The sequence below is a fragment of the Callorhinus ursinus genome, unplaced genomic scaffold (assembly GCF_003265705.2).
Source record: "Callorhinus ursinus isolate GAN/ISIS: 27379988/994484 unplaced genomic scaffold, GSC_fseal_2.0 scaffold75, whole genome shotgun sequence".
NCBI classification, from domain to species: Eukaryota; Metazoa; Chordata; class Mammalia; order Carnivora; family Otariidae; genus Callorhinus; species Callorhinus ursinus.
In genome coordinates this window covers 2,775,227-2,792,547 of record NW_027397137.1, presented here as the reverse complement: position 1 = coordinate 2,792,547, position 17,321 = coordinate 2,775,227, and the positions used below count along the sequence as shown (strand labels likewise).

The 17,321-nt window shown below is 50.9% G+C and overlaps 1 protein-coding gene across 1 annotated transcript in view; it reads right to left on the bottom strand.

Annotated features, from left to right (window-relative positions):
- The window catches only part of BACE2 (beta-secretase 2), a 90,668-nt gene that overhangs the window by 33,968 nt on the left and 39,379 nt on the right, over nucleotides 1–17,321 (bottom strand). Inside the window, exons 3-6 of the mRNA XM_025863457.2 lie at nucleotides 10,460–10,676; nucleotides 6,839–6,967; nucleotides 5,550–5,684; nucleotides 3,873–3,974 (exon numbers count right to left, since the gene is read on the bottom strand). Of these exons, the coding sequence (XP_025719242.1) occupies nucleotides 3,873–3,974; nucleotides 5,550–5,684; nucleotides 6,839–6,967; nucleotides 10,460–10,676 (583 nt within the window). The remainder of the gene's footprint in view (nucleotides 1–3,872; nucleotides 3,975–5,549; nucleotides 5,685–6,838; nucleotides 6,968–10,459; nucleotides 10,677–17,321) is intronic.

The window sequence follows — 17,321 nt, the reverse complement described above, 5'->3', positions numbered from 1 at the left end:
CCTCCTGGTGCAGAGCCCTGAGCGGGCTCTCTGCTCTTCTGGAATATCTTTCTCCTCCTCCGGACATCAGCTCAGATGCCACCTTCCAGGAAGCCCTCCCCACCATGCTGATTACCCTGCCACAGAGCTCTCCCCCTTGGTCTTTCACCGTGTAGCAGCTGTAACGTGACATCTATGGGTGTAACTGCTTACATTCTCTTTCCTGCACTACAATCTGAGTCCTCAAAGAACAGAGATGTATTGTCAGCTCGCCGGACAGTTCTAACACCTAGCCCATAGGAGAGACTTGGGAAATAGCTGTGGGAAAAATTAACATTAGTCAAGAACAGAGCGCCCACCAGAGCCTCCCAACAGGGGTCTGCTGAACCTGACGATGAGCAACACCACCTGCACATGCCCACTAGTTGCTAAGTCCTCAAATTAACTACAAGTAACTCCCACTATCTCACCAGAGCAAGGGAAGCTTCCTGAGCAGACCTGTCCTGCACCTGCTGGTAGTGTATGTGATGGAAGTAGGAGTGTATGGGTAGGCGGAGCTAGGGAAGGATGAGATGCGGAGGAGCTAGGAGAGCAAGGCATGCGGCGGGGCCCCGGAGGCGGAGGCGAGGCTAGGAGAACAGGGGATGGGGCGGGGCCGGGTGAGCAGGGGATGGGGCGGGGCCGGGTGAGCAGGGGATGGGGCGGGGCCGGGTGAGCAGGGGATGGGGCGGGGCCGGGTGAGCAGGGGACGGGGCGGAGCTAGGAGTGTATATGATAGGGCGGAGCTAGGAGAGTACTGACGTGGAATAAGAGGCGACTGTCAATGAGCATCCCCAGGAAGCTGAGCTGAGCTGACCTAAGGGCCAGGGAGCCCTAGGAGATGAATTTGAAGGAGGGCAGGCCGAGCAAGGAAGCTGCCTCACTGCATAAGACAGATGGCAGCCATGGAGGCCGGAGCGGCCGACAGGAAGGAGCAGGAGATGGGCGAGAGAGAATACCTTGGTGGCCTTGGCGTCTTCATCAGAGATCATGTGTCAGGAGATCTGAGCCTTGTGGCAAGCCGGGTGTGATTTAGGAGTCCAAATGGGATTCACAGAGGCCACTGGTTCTTGCGTCTAAACCCCTGTCTAGCCAGGCCCGCTCGAGAGTCACTGAAGGGTGGGTGGGAAGTGCTGATGTGGCACGAGGGAGTCTCTTTTGGGAGGACACAGGGAGAAGGGAGGGGCCCAGGACCCGCCCTGGGTGGGCGGGCAAAGGGCACACCCATGAAGAGGGCGTAGGAGGGAGGAAGGAGGGTGCTACGGAAGTGGAGGGAAGGTAAGTCAGGGGAGCCGGGATGGTGCGGAGACCAAGCAGGGCAACTGCGGGACCGGAGCACCCCTGGATGAACGCTGAGTGCTGTGTGCTGCGGGGCCACACACGGCAGGTGCGAGCTTGCTCCGTCCATCCGTCCCTCCCTCCAGGACCAGACAGTGGGGAGAAAACGGCCCGGGGTTTTCATCCATTACAGGGACCATCCATTACGAAACCGTCAGTGATTTGTAACATGTCTGATGTTGGCGTTAATATGTTTTCACCTTTTGTAAAAGTTAAGTCGATTTGAACTATGTATCAGAGGACAGAGGAGTCAACAGAGTGGGGCAGTCATTTGCTGGACATAAGGATGGACTAAGGTGAGGGTGGGCGGGCCAGGACAGGGAGCCCCACATCAGTGCCCGTGGACAGCTCCCATCTGCAGATGAGGGATCAGGCCTGGAAACTCACTTAAGGGGCACAGCTCTGAATCGGATGGGGGACCACCTGCCTCGAAAGAGGCGTCTGTGAGTGAGTCCAAGGGCCTCCCCGGAGGCTAAGCCACGTGTCCTTGGAGGACAGTTTTGACCCTCAGATCACAGAGGTCAGAGTCAGAAGTCATCCTAAAGCAGGTGTCACCCTGCGTCTGGATTTTACAGATGGGGGAGCGCTGGGCCGAGCCCAAGGGTGCTGCAGCCGTGAGGAGAGGGAGCCCGGGTCTCTGCCACGTACACAACTCCATTTCAAAATACAGACCTATAAAACCATGCATTCCTAAAATCCCGTCTGAACAAACCAGGCCAGGAGACAGAGCCCAACATATGCACTGCATTTAATTCCCCAAAGCCAGGTTATTCCCTTAACCAGAAAAAAAACGCTACTCGAAGGGTGAGAAAGAACATGGCCATCTTTGGTCCAGGCACGTGGACACAGGGACCCTGTCCGCCCTGGCTGGACTTTTCTTGCCCAAGACGGAGAACCTGCCTGGGTCCTCCCCTTCCTGACACAGGCTCTGAAATCAGAGGATTAATTTTAGATAAGGCAAACAAATTCTATAATCCCACTCCTTCTACCTCGTGGTTTTCTTACAAAGTCAGTCACCGCCGACCCACGGGCTGCGACACCCCACGGGCTCTGCAGAGGCGTGGCTGGCCAAGGGCGAGCCAGGCTCGCCCGCACGCCTTGAGCATCCCTGCGGGATGGTCCTCACACACTTGCAGCCCAGAATACTCAGGCTGAAGATGCTCGTGTCAGGTCTGCTGAGGACATTTTCACTACTGAAGAAAATCAGCATATGGCTCCATATTTTAAGCATGGTCTGATTTTCAGCCAGCATTCTGAATTTAGGGCACTAAAAACTTTCCTTGCCATTTTTTCTGATTCAGCAGATATGAGACAAGACAGGAGCTATCCTCTGGCTTTTGACCACTGCTGCCCTGAAGTCCTTTCAAGCTCAAAAAAGGGGCCTCTGAGCTACTTCTTTTTCAGTGCTCCTGTCCGTTTTCTTAGTTCACCCGCTGCTCTTCCCACAGCAGTTTCAGACCTCTGAAGTTTGGTTCAGGACAACCAAAAGCCCCTTCCTCCTTCCCCTGCTCCTGCTAGAACCTGTAACAAAGCACCACTATGCATCTTCCCATCATTCTCTGAATTCGGCCAGTGGAGTTGTGGGACAGTCAGGCCCGCGTTAGTACCCGCATAAAGACTTTGGACAGGAGACGCTGGTTTTTGGAGACCTTGCAAGGCTGGCCCTGTACAGAGGGAGGCTTATGAAAACACCCAAGAAGCGGAGAGAAACGTTTCTCCTGTTCGAACAAAGAGCACCAGCAACCGCAGTGGGACATTAGATGCTTCTCCTTCTAGAGCACTGCTGTGGGGGGGGGGCGCACTGTACCCCAGCCCTCCCGACAGCCCCGCGATGAGAACATGGGGACTCCGAGGGCCCAATTCCCGCCCCGGGCACCCGGCTAGTGAGCGGCAGAAACCAGCCCCCATTCGGGTCCATCTCACCCCTGAAGCTGTGGTCTTCCCAGTCAATGCCTTTGGTCTACCCTGGTGCCCAGAACCAACTGGAAAGCTGGGGCCATACTGGAATGCTGTCAGCCACTTCCCCAAAATGCATGTTGTTCTTGAGGAGGATTTTAATAATTATTATACTGGCTGATTGACCTTTGTCTTCTGAGAATCACATTCTTTTACAGAAGAATTAGAATCCCACCACAGCCTGAATGAGGGCCAAAAAGAGTATGATTTGGGGTTCGTGTGTCTTGTTTTAAAGGCTACGAACATATTCATTGGTCACTATTTCCTTTAATACAGAATGTTACCAAGAGGCTTTTTTTCTGAGATTAAAAAAAAAAAAGTACTACATCCACTACACTATTATTTGAAATACTAAACAGCGTGGCACCTCCAGATCCAAGTTCCCTGAGGTTAACGTGAAGAAATTCTTCGCTGGTTAAGAGTAAGGCTGTGAACTTAATAAGTAATAGTTAAAAAAAAAAAAAAAAGCAACCCCTCAAAATCCGCAGATGAAGACTGTTGAGCACACAGTGGTCATGACCTGGCGCTCTCCGGGATTTATCAGCACCCTGAGGACTCACCAGAGACGTGCGGGCCACGGCCTCAACCACTGCATTGAACACCTTCTGGGGCAGGCGCAGAAGTGTGGTGCCACTGTCCACGATGGCCTTGTCCGCGTTATACTGGAACAGAGGAGAGTTGGTGGGGAGAGGGCGTGAGTGACATGCAATGTGATTCCAGCCTGCTGTCACTGTGGGTCCGCCATCCACAACTTCAGGCAGCCGTGGTACCTCACCGGAAGCTCCACTCACTTCCCAGTCTTGGAACTGGGACACCAGCCCAACATTCTCACTTCCCAGATAAGGAGACGGAGACCAGGAAAGGGAAGTGATGTGACCAACATCAACAGCTCTCCCCATGCAGACATTTCCCCGTTTGGAGGTGCCCAGACATTCCTGTCGAGGAGCCCCCAAGAACAAAGGGGGAAGACCCCCTTGTCTTTCCAGATTGAAACGACACATTAATTACCATTTATACAGATCCTACAGAATCAACGATTAGCCCACGAATGGGCTAATTAGGATGGAGTTTTTTAACAGACACCCCATCTTGCATTTAGGATGGAACCACAGCCGGACTCAGGAAGAGCATCTTGCACGTGTGCACACACGAGAGTTTGTGTTGTATTATAGGCGTTCCCCTTTGATTCTACCACTGGATTTAGTGGCAACTAAGTGCCTCTGACAATAAACCCAGCTCTGTGGCCTTAGGACTGGACACTGTCATAGTGGGAGGGGACACCGCTCTCCCGAGCTCTGATGGGTTTCAGAGGCATCTGTGCACATGGGCACCTTGGTGGACAGGGATGGTTCGTGAGAAAGGAGTAGGAATAGAATGAAATGCTGGCGGTTTTTATAAACCATCCTGCAGACGTTGTGGGAGACGGACTCCCGCAAGCTGTCCTCATCATAACGCCATTAGGGCCGCAAGTAAGCCCAATGCAGACGGGGTGTGAACGGGGCTCCTATGTGACGCGGCACCCCAGCTCTGCACGTCTGCCTCCTGTCAGGACAGTCGGGACACGCTGCTCTTCAGAGTATCACTTGTCCCGGAGGGAGAGGTGAGCAGCGGGGGGGCGTGAATGGAAGATAAAGCTGGTGGTTTATTTTGAGTTTCATTTTGCTTATTTCTAGTCGTTTTTTCCCTTGCACTGATGGAAGCCTGCTTATTCCATCCTCTTAAACAGAGTCCAGGAACCATCAGGCCCAGGAGAACAGTGAAAGGGGCTGGACAGTGCTCTTCACACACACCATTTTATGCTAATTTTTCCCCTATGAAGCCAAGTGACTGGAAGGAAGCAAGTCTTCTGGAAGGAGGAGTTTGTTCTCATACAAAAAGCCCCTGTAACTTTTAATGTAATGAATCTTTGATTTATCTTGTTAACGTACCTTCTAATTTTTAAGATTTATTTATTTTAGAGACAGTGTGCACGTTGGTGGCGGCGGGGGGGCGGGGGGGTGGGGGTAGTGCGGGCAGAGAAAGAAGAGAATCCAAGCAGACTCCCCGTGAGCTCAGAGCCAACACAGGGCTCCATCCCAGGACCCTGAGATCATGATCTGAGCCAAAACCAAGAGTCAGACGCTTAACTGTCTGCACCACCCAGGCGCCCCTGAACCTTCTAATTTCCTATTTGGGTCCCAACTCTAGTAGTAAAGTGACCCAGGCACCTAGACACAAAGAGATCACAATGTGAATACCTCTCTGCAATCCAGATTAAGGCTCTGGCCTCCAATTTCCAACTTGAGAATTTCTATCTGATAATACCACTCCTCCTTAATAGGGGTATACCAGATGTCTCCTTTGTACAGACTCGGCTCAATTCCACCCAGGACCTGAGAAGAAAAATATTTACGGGTGTTAAGAGAAAAAATATGGCGGCATATCAACAGGTCACATAGAGGAGCATACAATCAGAAGGTGAATCCTCACTGGAATCAGTACCCTCATATTACGATGATGTTACAAAACACATATGCTTGAAAATTAAACAGGGAACGTTTGGGGGCCATGTATCCAAACGGCAAACAATCTTATATCCTCGTCTGATTAAGGTGCTCTGGTGGTTTCCCTTCTATAAAGGAAGTACCTACAATTCTAGCTACCATACCAAGATTTGCCCCCAAACGAAGTAAAATAGTGAGCCACACTGACGGACAAGAATTCAGCTCCTCGGAAAACAAGAGGACTGGCACTCTCACACATTTGCACGGAAAGCAAAACAAAGGAGCTTCCCTCATCAAAATTTCATGTTGCAAAACTGTAAAACATTGCTGTCCTCTGTCCTGAAAAGGGGGGTAAATAAAGTACTAAGATCGGGTGTAGTATAAGCAAATGAAAGCAACTGAATGTCTGCTGCTCATAGCTGGACAACTAGGGGATTGTCAGCCCCCGCCCTGAGGGGCCCTTCTCGTGCACTGTCCCTGTCACCTCCTGCTTGAGACATCTGGGTCCAAGATCCATCGAGGGGACACTCAGCCTCACCACATCCACAGGGCTGGTGGCCTTGCTCTGTTTCTGTTTCACTAGAAAACTTTCTGCTGTGAGTGCGTGTGTAGTGTGTGTGCAAAGAAAGGATATACAGGTGTCCCCGTCTCTACACCAAATTTAGGAAACCGTCCACATTTCCCTCAACTGGCGGGCCAACCCTGGGTAAGGCCCACCTGCCACACCCCCTATTGTTCCTCACTTGCCCCTCCCCCACCTGCCAAAAAGTTACCCTTCAAGGGAAACATTTTAAAAAGCTTTAATGGAATTTGGGGAAGCAATGAGAATCATCTTTTGGCTGGCAGGATAATTAGAAAAGATAAAAATAATACCTAATTTTACCCAGTTTTTTTTAAAGGTTCTATAACAAGGGTTATCAAAATTCCACAGTACTTATGTATGCTTCTGTGTCTAATATTTCCACCAGGGTGTTCATAAAACAGAAAAGCTGCCCGATTTATTTGCGATTTTTTTTCCCCCTTTAAGACTAAAAGATACCCACAAGACTACCTCCGTTGGTACCAGCTCCAGCTACGGGCAGCCCCGCCCCACACATCTGCATGGAGAAGACATTGGGGATCTTCGTCTGGGCCACCAGGGAATCGAAGAACGTCTCCAGGGAACTTGACGGCTAGAGGAGACACAAGGCCAGCAGCAGAGATGAGGACTGACCCCAAGTGGACACCAGGCATGAGGTACAAAGCGGTTTTTCCTTGTTATTTAATTCTTTTCGCGGTGAACTAACAAACAAGCTTCTGATCAAGGGCGGTAATTCAGAAACCAACAACAGACCTTCCTCCTACACAGTGCTTTCCCTGTGCGTGCGGCTCTGTTGGAAAAATCAGATAGTATTTCTACAATTGCAACGAGACAGAGAAGATCTGCGTGGACCCCGCACAAGGCTGAGACGCAAACCCAAGACGGTATTGCTGGGGCTGTTAGGACGTTGTCACATTTATCACCACGATGCCCTGTGATGCAGGCACGAGACGCGGAAGTGGGTCACCGACGTGGGCGGTGGACTCTCATCTCAGCCAGAGCAAGGAGAGAAGCATGTCTGGGAGTGGCCTTCGTGGCTTCAGAGAACATGCTTCACCTCTCCCGGCCACGGTCGTCTGCCACACACCAATGACAGGTGCTGAGCACGAGACCTCTCAGACCCCAGACCCCGCTGACCTCCAGCGAGCAGGAAAACAGCAGGAAACAGTCCCACACCCCTCAGGTTGAAAAGCCCCGGATTCCCAGCCGCCACAGTTCAGTGGACCTCAGTGGCCCGTGCCTTCCTTCCACGGAGCCAGCACTCACTCGGGGCGCCCCCATGTCTCCAGGACTCAAAGGGAAGAGGTGTGGTTGTGCGAGCAGCTCCGAGCTGGGGGTGGGCCTCCAGGGCTGCTGGTCCCGAGGGCTGCTCAGGCACCTGCGTGTAAATTTTGGCTTTGACAACCGGGAGATACGGATCGCTCTGAGCTGTCGGTTCCCGATGGAAACTGACAGCTGCGGGCCGACTCTGACCACCAGCGGTCAACATCGGGACTATTACTTACTGCCTGTAGGAATGAAAACTGTAACTCTGGAGGGAGTAAGAACACAGCCCATTAGCAAGTAGAAATCGTCCCACTTATTTAACTCAGTTGCGGCCAGCTTCCTCCTCTTGCTTCCGGGGACTCTCTGGCAGGATTCGGCCCCATCTCCGTATGTGATGTGTGCAACACACTTGGCGTCTGGGTGGATGACCGGGACGAGGTACCCCCCCCTTCCCGGAGTGGGCCGGGTGTGGTGCTGACCCAGGCTGCCGTTCTTCCGGCCACCTGCTTGGGAGGCGGCAAAGTCAACACCACCTGGGACTGAATTCTGGCTCCGCCACTTGCTCACCGTGTGACTTGTTCCTTTTGTTTCTTTTTTATCTGTGAAATGGGGAAACAGTAGCCTCCCAGAGCTGCTCCTAGGGCTTAAATGGGCCAATACACACAAAGGCCTTGGAACAGTGCCTGGCACACAGTAAGGGATCTATTATGATTCTGCCGAGTCATTCCTCAGGATCCCTCTTGAGGTTTAAAAACATACAGGTGCCAGGGTCAACCCAAGAGAGCCCAACTCGTACGTGTGCAGTTGGACCCAGGCATCAGTGGCGTGGGAGACCCCAGAGGGCAGGGTCTGATGCACATCCTCAGCAGGAGTCCTCGGGGACCGACCGGGGGCTGCCACGCGCCGTGGCTACCATGCGCCGTGACCACCACGGAGCACTCGGTCAACCTATTTCAGCCACAGCTCTGGCCCACCAAGCCACACCACCCTGCTAGCTCTGTTCCCAGCCATGCGCCATGTCCTCCCAATCCTGTGATCATATCCTCAAACCCAGGACGGGAAGCCGATCATCTTCATCTTGGAATTCCACACACAAAAAGGTCGTGTGGCGAGTCCGGCCACCCCTAGGGACTCTGAAGTCATTATTTGCGAGGAAGCTCATTATCAGTATCATCCATTGCGGGCAATTCAGTTTTATTCTGCCATCTTCCCGATAATCAGCATAAAACCAATCATCTGCATACCTTTCACATCCAAGTCAGGTAACAATGCAATGTTTTTTGTTTTTGTTTTTGTTTTTAAAGATTTTATTTATTTATTTGACAGAGAAGGAGACAGCGAGAGAGGGAACACAAGCAGTGGGGGTGGGAGAGGGAGAAGCAGGCTTCCCGCGGAGCAGGGAGCCCGATGCGGGGCTCGATCCCAGGACCCTGGGACCATGACCTCAGCCGAAGGCAGACGCTTAACGACTGAGCCACCCAGGCGCCCCAACAGTGCAATGTTTTGTCCTCAGTCACACTGTCCATGAAATCGTACTGAGGATTAAGAGTCTACACAGTTCATATTAAGCTCACCCTACGGCACTGAGAAGAAAGGGGCTCCACAGACAGGCTCTGGGCGAGGAGGGTAAACCTCTCGGACCTCAGTCGGCCCATCCCCAGAACGGGAGAACCTGCCTCCCGTGAAGCTCACCACAACCTAGGGAACCGAGTCGTGAGATGTCCTCCACCCTCCTGCCTCACGGGCCCCTCTCTCCTTGAAAATCACAGGGTCAAGAACTCCCCTGCCTGCCACCCCCTCTCCACCTCACCCCCCCTGCAGCATTTACTGGTGAACTGGGGCTGGGACGCACATCGCCGTGGGGAGAGAGAACAGGCCTTCCCTCCTGGAGCCTCATGGACCACGGGGGGCTCTGCGGCTCCTCCCACCTGCTTCTGCTTCTTCCATGCTTCTCTGGCTGCAAAGCCGAGCACCGAACAATGGGAGGGCAAGGTGCAGTGCCCATTACGGGCCAGGAGGGGCGACCGCCTTCTGCTCTGCCCCAGGGCATGCCCTGGTATCTAACCCGCTTATCTCCGGCTCCCTTCCTGGTGGAAATTCCCCCACCTATATCCCTGCTCAGGCACACCAACGTCACTTCCTTTGGGCCGGCCTGAGTACAAACGTTTGGAGAGTCTGTCTTTCCCATTTTGTGCAACTTCTCATGCTGATGAGAGGACGGGCTGCACGCGTTCCCCTCCTGGGCCGATGGCTGGCAGTCCCTGGGACGTGCATTTCAGGCCCTACCCGGGCTCCAGGTGGCTCCTTGTGGGGTATCCGCAGCCACAGGAAGGCAGCACGATGCTCTCTCCCCTGGTGGGGGGGGGGTCTCCCCAGCCGAGGTTCCAGGCCAGCCACAGGCTGCACGTCTCCACGAGAATATATGAATCTAAGAAGCGTGTTTTCCTTTAATCCTCCCCTCAGAGAAACGCTTCGACGCCAAAATTAAAGTGACTCAGATTCTGTTAACATTTTTAAACTACAGAAGTAAAATAAGCAAAACAAAGACAAAGGGGGGAAAAAAAGTAATGCTATGGCTGTCTCTTGGCAGGAAGGTGCGAAGAATTACACCATTCGCCTTAAGTTGTTTTTTTTTTTTTAATTTTTTTTATTGTCGCCTTAAGTTTTTAAGATGCCTAGAAACATAATTAACTGTGCGACCGCTGTCTGTCTCCACCGAGTGACTCTCACCCACTGTCTTCAGCGGCCGGGACCCACCCCCGCCGCCCGTCTGACTCGCCCCACCTTTGATCTACTTACACCCCCAGACTGGCCTTACCTTGGCCAGAGCAGCATATGCAAGTCCCAAGATTCCGTTCCACTTGATCCCAGGCAGAAAGAAATTCTCTGACTCGAAGATAGTGGCGATGTTGACAAGAAATGAGCTATTGAAGCCCTTCGGGATGGTGACAACGTCCTCCCCGACGAAGCCGGTCCAGCTCCCTTGCGTGTACTTGACCGTGACGTCAAAGCCCTTGGAGTGGTAGGTACTGGACCTGGAGAAGGAAAAGCCAAGGCCCGGTCTGCATCTGCGCGTCTGCGTTCGGACCAGCCTGGCCCTCTGGCTTTGCGGGGACCCTGCACTGCCCTGTGATACAGCGAGGGGCCTGGGGTCCAGAGTCACATGCACAACCAATGTGACCAATCAAGACCAGCACCACACCTTCCTCCTCAGCGCCCGCATTTCCTCCTGATGTCACAGGCTCCCTCTCCAGGCTGTCTCCAGTGCCACGCTCATACCAAAATACGGGGTACAGATAGTGGTACGAATCCCTGTGACACCATCCGCCGTCCTATGTGCATATGGTCCTACGGGTAAGAGCTACTCCAACAGAGCAACGTGAAGGAGGTCAGACCAAGGGAGGGCAGATGAGAATCCTGCCCTAAGGCTTTCAGAGACAGAGTGTAAAACAAATACATGAAATTCCAATCTAGGCAGTGATAAAGAGTGGAAGGACTCCCCAGGGAATAAAGTGGGGCAGTGACCTGGCAGTCACCCAGGCCTCTCCAGTGCAGCCACATCTGTGTGGGACCCGCGTAAAGACAATGAGCCCCGTGGGGAAGACGTTCCGGACGAAGGACAGCAGGTGTCAAGGCCCTGGGGTGTCCGAACCTGTGAGGTAATTCTTACACCCACCCGAGTTTTGAAAACTCTGAATTAGAGGAAGGGACCCAGAGAATGTCTCTAGGCAAATATCTGAGCATCCAAACTACACTCACCCTAGGAAAACTGTCAAATTCCTGAGAGAGGTATCAATTCACCAAGCAAATCACTGTCAAGTGCTCCCGTTTGCCTCAGGTTTTCATTCACTATTTTCACATTAAGCCTCTGAACACCAAGTCTTTGCTGCAGGATTGCCTGAACTAGTGCAGTCTTGCCTGGGGTCCGGAAGGAAGTTAAGTCAGAGATGGTATGACCTCTTCTTTGGGAGGCACACCTCTTAAGCTTTAAATACGTTAACAGTCTTTAATTCAGTAAACTGCACTTCTGAGCATCTGATCCTAAGGAAATACCCATGACGCAGACGGAGATTCAGGGACAAAGACGCTCCTTGTTTTACTGAAAATAGCAAACAGTTGGAAACAACCTAAATGCCCAGGAAAAAGGGAACCATTCAGTAAAATTATAGTGCATCTCGATGATGGAATATTATGTAGCACCAAAGAATGCTATTTACAAAGTCATTTTCAATGACACAGAAATAAGGGGGAAGAAAACATTCAGTGGCTCCCTCTGGGTGGTGGGGTTTGGGAGGGAGACTCTCCCTTTTGGTTAGGCCCATCTAGAGTTTCTGCAAACATAGCTTTTATAATCAGGAAAAAGAAGCGATTCTTGGGGCGCCTGGGTGGCTCAGTTGGTGAAGCATCTGCCTCCGGCTCAGATGATCCCAGGGTCCTGGGATAGAGTCCCGCATCAGGATCCCTGCTGAGTAGGGAGTCTGCTTCTCCCTCTGCCCCTCCCCCTGCCTGTGCGCTCTTGTCTGTCAAATAAATAAATAACATTTTAAAAAAGTAAATTAAGAAAGAAAAAAATTAAAAAAGAAAAAAGAAATAAGTGATTCTTAAAACGTCCGGCAGACACATTTTGGAGATACCTGATTTATGCGAACTTTGTAATGGGATACAAAATATGGAGACTGCTTAATTTTAGTTTTTACCATCTTAGCTCGCTCTGCCACGATCTTAAAGGGACAGCAGCATTAGGGGACTACCTCGTGTGCGCGTGTCTCCTGGCAAGGGCAAACACAGAGAGTGAAAGGGGACGGGTCCGGGCACATGGAGCGCCTGGGGGCTGCCCATCAGAGGTCACACAGGCACGGCAGTCGGTCACTGAAACAGGGCACCTGGAGGGTTGCTATAATCCCACGTTTACCACCAGCACCAGGTCAGTCATACCTGCTGCAAAACAGGGGCTGTACACATTTACAGTGAACAGCAACGAAAATACTGCATTTGGCCCATTTGGGGTCAGTCCTCAAGTGCACAAATACGCCGCCGCTAACAGAAAAGGCTATTTTATTTTAATAAATTCTTTTTTTTTTAAAGATTTATTTATTTATTTATTTGACAGAGAGAGAGACAGCGACAGAGGGAACACGAGCAGGGGGCGTGGGAGAGGGAGAAGCAGACTTCCCGCGGAGCAGGGAGCCCGACGCGGGGCTCGATCCCAGGACCCTGGGATCATGACCTAAGCCGAAGGCAGACGCTTAACGACTGAGCCACCCAGGCGCCCCAGAAAAGGCTATTTTGAAATGTGTAGAGAATAGGATCCAGTCCAGGCTCAGCACGCTTTTGCTGTCCAGGGCTAAGAAAAACAAGTTTTACCTTTTGCGGGTCCCATGATCTCTGTTACACCTCCCCAGCTCTGCAGTATAATGACAAAGCAGCTACAGAGGATACTTAACAAACGGGCACTGTTGTAGTCTAATAACGTTTTATTAACAGAAAGAGCAGGTTGGATGTAGCCTGTGGGCCCTCGTCTGCCAACTCCTGATCTCAGAGATTAGTTCTCTCCCCAACACAGCCTAAAGAACCATTGCTTTGTTTGTAGAAGTTGTTTTATTTTTGCGCTGTGCAGTCTATAGAACGCTCATTAAAACCTGCTTATGTGTAAGAGCCTGAAGCAGCTTCTTGGTTGTATACAGCGTGTTTCCTACACTACCCTGACCAGCTCGTTCGCCCCTCACGGGGGGAGCATCCTGGATATGTCGGTGCCACCTACAGGGATGAGATGCTGTTGATATTACACGGCCCAGGTTCAACCACTAGTTCAACCGCTCAGCTGTGTGACACCAGGCCAGGTTATTTAACCTCTCTGTCCTCTAAGCCCTCAGCTGAAAAAGGGAGACCATGTAGTACCACCTCTCATGGGGTTAATTCTGAAGACCAAGAGAGTGAACTCTGGAAAGCGTTTAGAACAAAACCCTGGGACATAGCAGGTGCGCAAAACAAAAAACAAAAAAAACAATACAATACAAAAAAACCAAAACAGCTGCTACTATTAAAATTATCCAAACACTTGCTGTCTTTATTCAATCTATGAACTACTACTAGAAAGTATAAGAATGTTTTTTTCCTGGGGCGCCTGGGTGGCTCTGTCGGTGGAGTGTCCCAGCTCTTGCTTTTGGCTCAGGTCGTGATCTCAGGGTCATGGGATGGAGCCCTAAGTGGGGCTCCGTGCTCAGCAGGGAGTCTGCTTGGGATTCTCTCTCCCTGTCTACCCCTCCCCCGCTCGCATATGCATGCGTGCGCTCTCAAAAAATTTAAATAAATCTTTAAAAAAATGATTTTTCCCTGAAAATGCTCCCATAGAGTTACTCTAACTGAATGTCCACAACAGTCTCATTTGGAAGTCCAGCCATCCCCACCGAAAGGGGCAAGTCTGTCACAGGACTTGGTTAAGGTGGTCAGGGGTGGGGGTGGCGCCTTCTTGGTTTCTAAAGGCAGAGTTCTCCCGAGTCCCAGCACTGTCCAACAGAACGGGCTGCCATGACGGAAACAGTACGTATCTACGCTGGTTAATATGGCAGCCGCAGGTGCACTGAGTGCTAAAACACAGTTACACAGCGACTGAAGAAGCAAGCTTATTTCATCTAATATTATATAATTTAAGTAGCCACATGTGGCTAGTGGCTTCCCTTGTAGAAAGCATAGTTCTAGATAATGCGAGAAGAAAGTAAAAGCATACTCTGAACTCCTTGAACTAAGCCTCAAAGGGCAAAAACCCCAGTGATGAATTGTAAGGAACTCTGAGGGGTGTCGACGTAGTTTCCAGCACTTTAAAAAAAAAAAAACAGTGTTCCTCCATCTTCGTGCTCTAACATCCTACTTGTTGGCACTAAAATGCTTTGGCTCTCAACTGCTCTGCACATTTATTAACTATACTGAGAAAGAACCCCAGACTGGCTCATCCTGCAGCATCCATTCTGGGTGCTCAGGAACAGCAATCAATCAGGGAGGCAGGGTAGCCAGGAAAAAGTCCACTCACAGCAGTAAAATCACTTTGAACCAAGTTCAGGAGGCATTCTGCCTCTGATGAGTGTTAAGGAAACACAGGAGCAAAAGGTGAAATCAATGAACAGGGGAGAAAAGAGCCATAGAACATTTTATTATTTTCAAAGAAACCCGCTATTGTTTTCGGAGGACCTAAAAAGAGAAGGTGGAAGGGCGTAACTGCAAAGAGTTGAGTCCTGGGTCCCGCTCTGGTTCTCTGAAGCCACCCCAATGCAGCCAGGGGCTCTTCTGCATCTTGAGGGGAGGTTGTAACCTACCGTCGGGGTTGTCAGACTGGCCCAAGTTGACCAGATACCATGCCCCTTCTCTGCTAAGGGTCTGGAAGTGATCAGACCAGAGTGGATGGGGCCACTCATGGCCCAGAGGCCGCTCGACCAGCCCGCCCTCCCTGGAGGTTCATCAACACGCTCAACAATGGCCAACGTTCGTGGGCTCCAACAGTCCCCTCCGGGACCAGCAGACAAGGCGCAGGCTTGGAAAACAATCTAAGTCATCAGGCACAAGTATTGGCCATCATCACAAGGAGAGATGAGGCATTTCTCAGGGGTCTCGGGGGTCCGGCTCAGCATCCTTAAGGTCAGCCAGTAACTCCCTAACATCCGAACACTACTTACAAGCATCAGTTGAGGAAAAGAAACTGCTCCCTTTGCCACAACTACTCTGTGGACCTTTACCCCAGATGGGAGTATGGGAGGAGGAGACAGTTTAATTTCCCCCGAATAGTTTAGTAGAAGGTCAGGGGAAGGACTATATTGGATCTTCAATCAAGCCAACTGGCTGGAGGCTATTTTATTGGCTAAAAATGAAGTCCGTCTAAGGAAATACACAATCTTCTTTTGCCATGTAGAAATTCACTGGAGCATTCACCACCATGGAAAGAGGGCCTCTGATGGGAAGAAGCTACACAAGTCATTAATGGTAGCCTGACAGCTCATCCCACAATCAAAGAGCTCTTGTCAAAGAACCCAAAGCCAAATCTCCAATTACCGGGAAATGTTTCAGGAAGCATTAAACCTGAATATCCAAAGACTGGGGGACTTGAATCAGAGGCTGACAAACCCAACCAGAAACCTTATCCTAACTAGGGGAGATCAGAGGCACAAGCAAACACAGAAACATCATAGGGCAGGGAGCTCCATCTCGGAAAAGAACCCTTTGTCGGAAATTGAGAAGGGAAGTGAGAACGTTCTCTTGGCTTCCATTAAATATGGAGATGGAAAGCATACACCTTAGACCAATGGAAAGTCAGCTGAAAGCAATACGCAAATCAGTAATACATACTTCACACAGAAAATGTTCCTATCTTCACATTAAATCTGCGCTTGGGGCGCCTGGGTGGCTCAGTCGGTGAAGCGTCTGCCTTCGGCTCAGGTCATGATCCCAGGGTCCCGGGGTTGAGCCCGCATCGGGCTCCCTGCTCCGCGGGGAGTCTGCTTCTCCCTCTCCCTCTCCCTCCTGCTAGTGCTCTCTCTCTCAAATAAATACAATCTTTTTAAAATCAATCAATCAATCAATCAATCAATCAATCTGTGTCAAATAGAAGCCCGTGAGAAGCACGGGATTAAAAAAAAAAAAAACAAGAGGAAGGGAGAGAAAAAGTTAATGTAAATCGGAGCAGGTACTTAACCTGCAAAGCACCCACTCTTTGTAGGGATGCGGCTGATGGGACAGAACTTGCCCCAAACTCAGAAATGTGACGCTTCCCATCTGATTCAGCTAAGAAGAAACCTGACAGCCCTATAGAAGAATAGCTCTCTTAAACGGAAAGCCAGAGGCCCAAAATGTCAGTGACATCTTATGGGTCCTAAGTACATTTCAGCAACACCTATTAACAAAGAAAGTGGGCTGATGTTGACAGAGCCTAGGGCTTCCCCTGCCCACTGGTAGGTTCTGTTATTTCTCTATTTGCTCACACATGCGGAGCCCAGGAGAACCCTGAGTGCTCAGAAAGCTGGTAGGGAACCCTCAGCCCTCTCATGGAGTTAGCAGGAGGGAAGGCTCCAGTCGTCCCCACGAGTTTTCACATTAAACCAGGCTCAGTGTTTAAGTATGAAAAACAGGAACATCGGCCACCTGACCACAAGCCTGACCAGCATGGTGAGCAGGTAAGTTAGAAAGACGTGTTCTGGGGTGCCTGGGTGACTCAGTCGGTTGGGCATCCGACTGTTGATTTTGGTTCAGGTCATGATCTCAGGGTCCTGGCATCGAGCCCCGCATCGGGCTCCATGCTCAGTCAGCGGGGAGTCTGCTTGAGATTCTCTCTCCCTATGCCCCTCCCCACCGCTTGCCCTCTAAGAGATAAATAAATCTTAAAAAAGAAAGAAAGAAAGAAAGAAAGAGAGAGAGAGAAAGACCTGTCCTACTGAAGCCTGAGACAGAACCACTGTTCAACCAAACCATGAACAAAATAGGAAGTAATTAAGACACTGGGAGCCTACAGTCCAAATATCATACACATATTCACTGGCATCGTACACAGTATTTGTAACGTTGACTATGACTCACCCTCAAATGTTTCAGTAACTACGTGGCAAAAGCGTGACTGGCTGCAAAGTGCTGTTGGTCTTTATCGACCCCTGGCTGTGGGTGTTTGCCAAAGAAATGCGGTTCACCCACCAGGAAGGTAA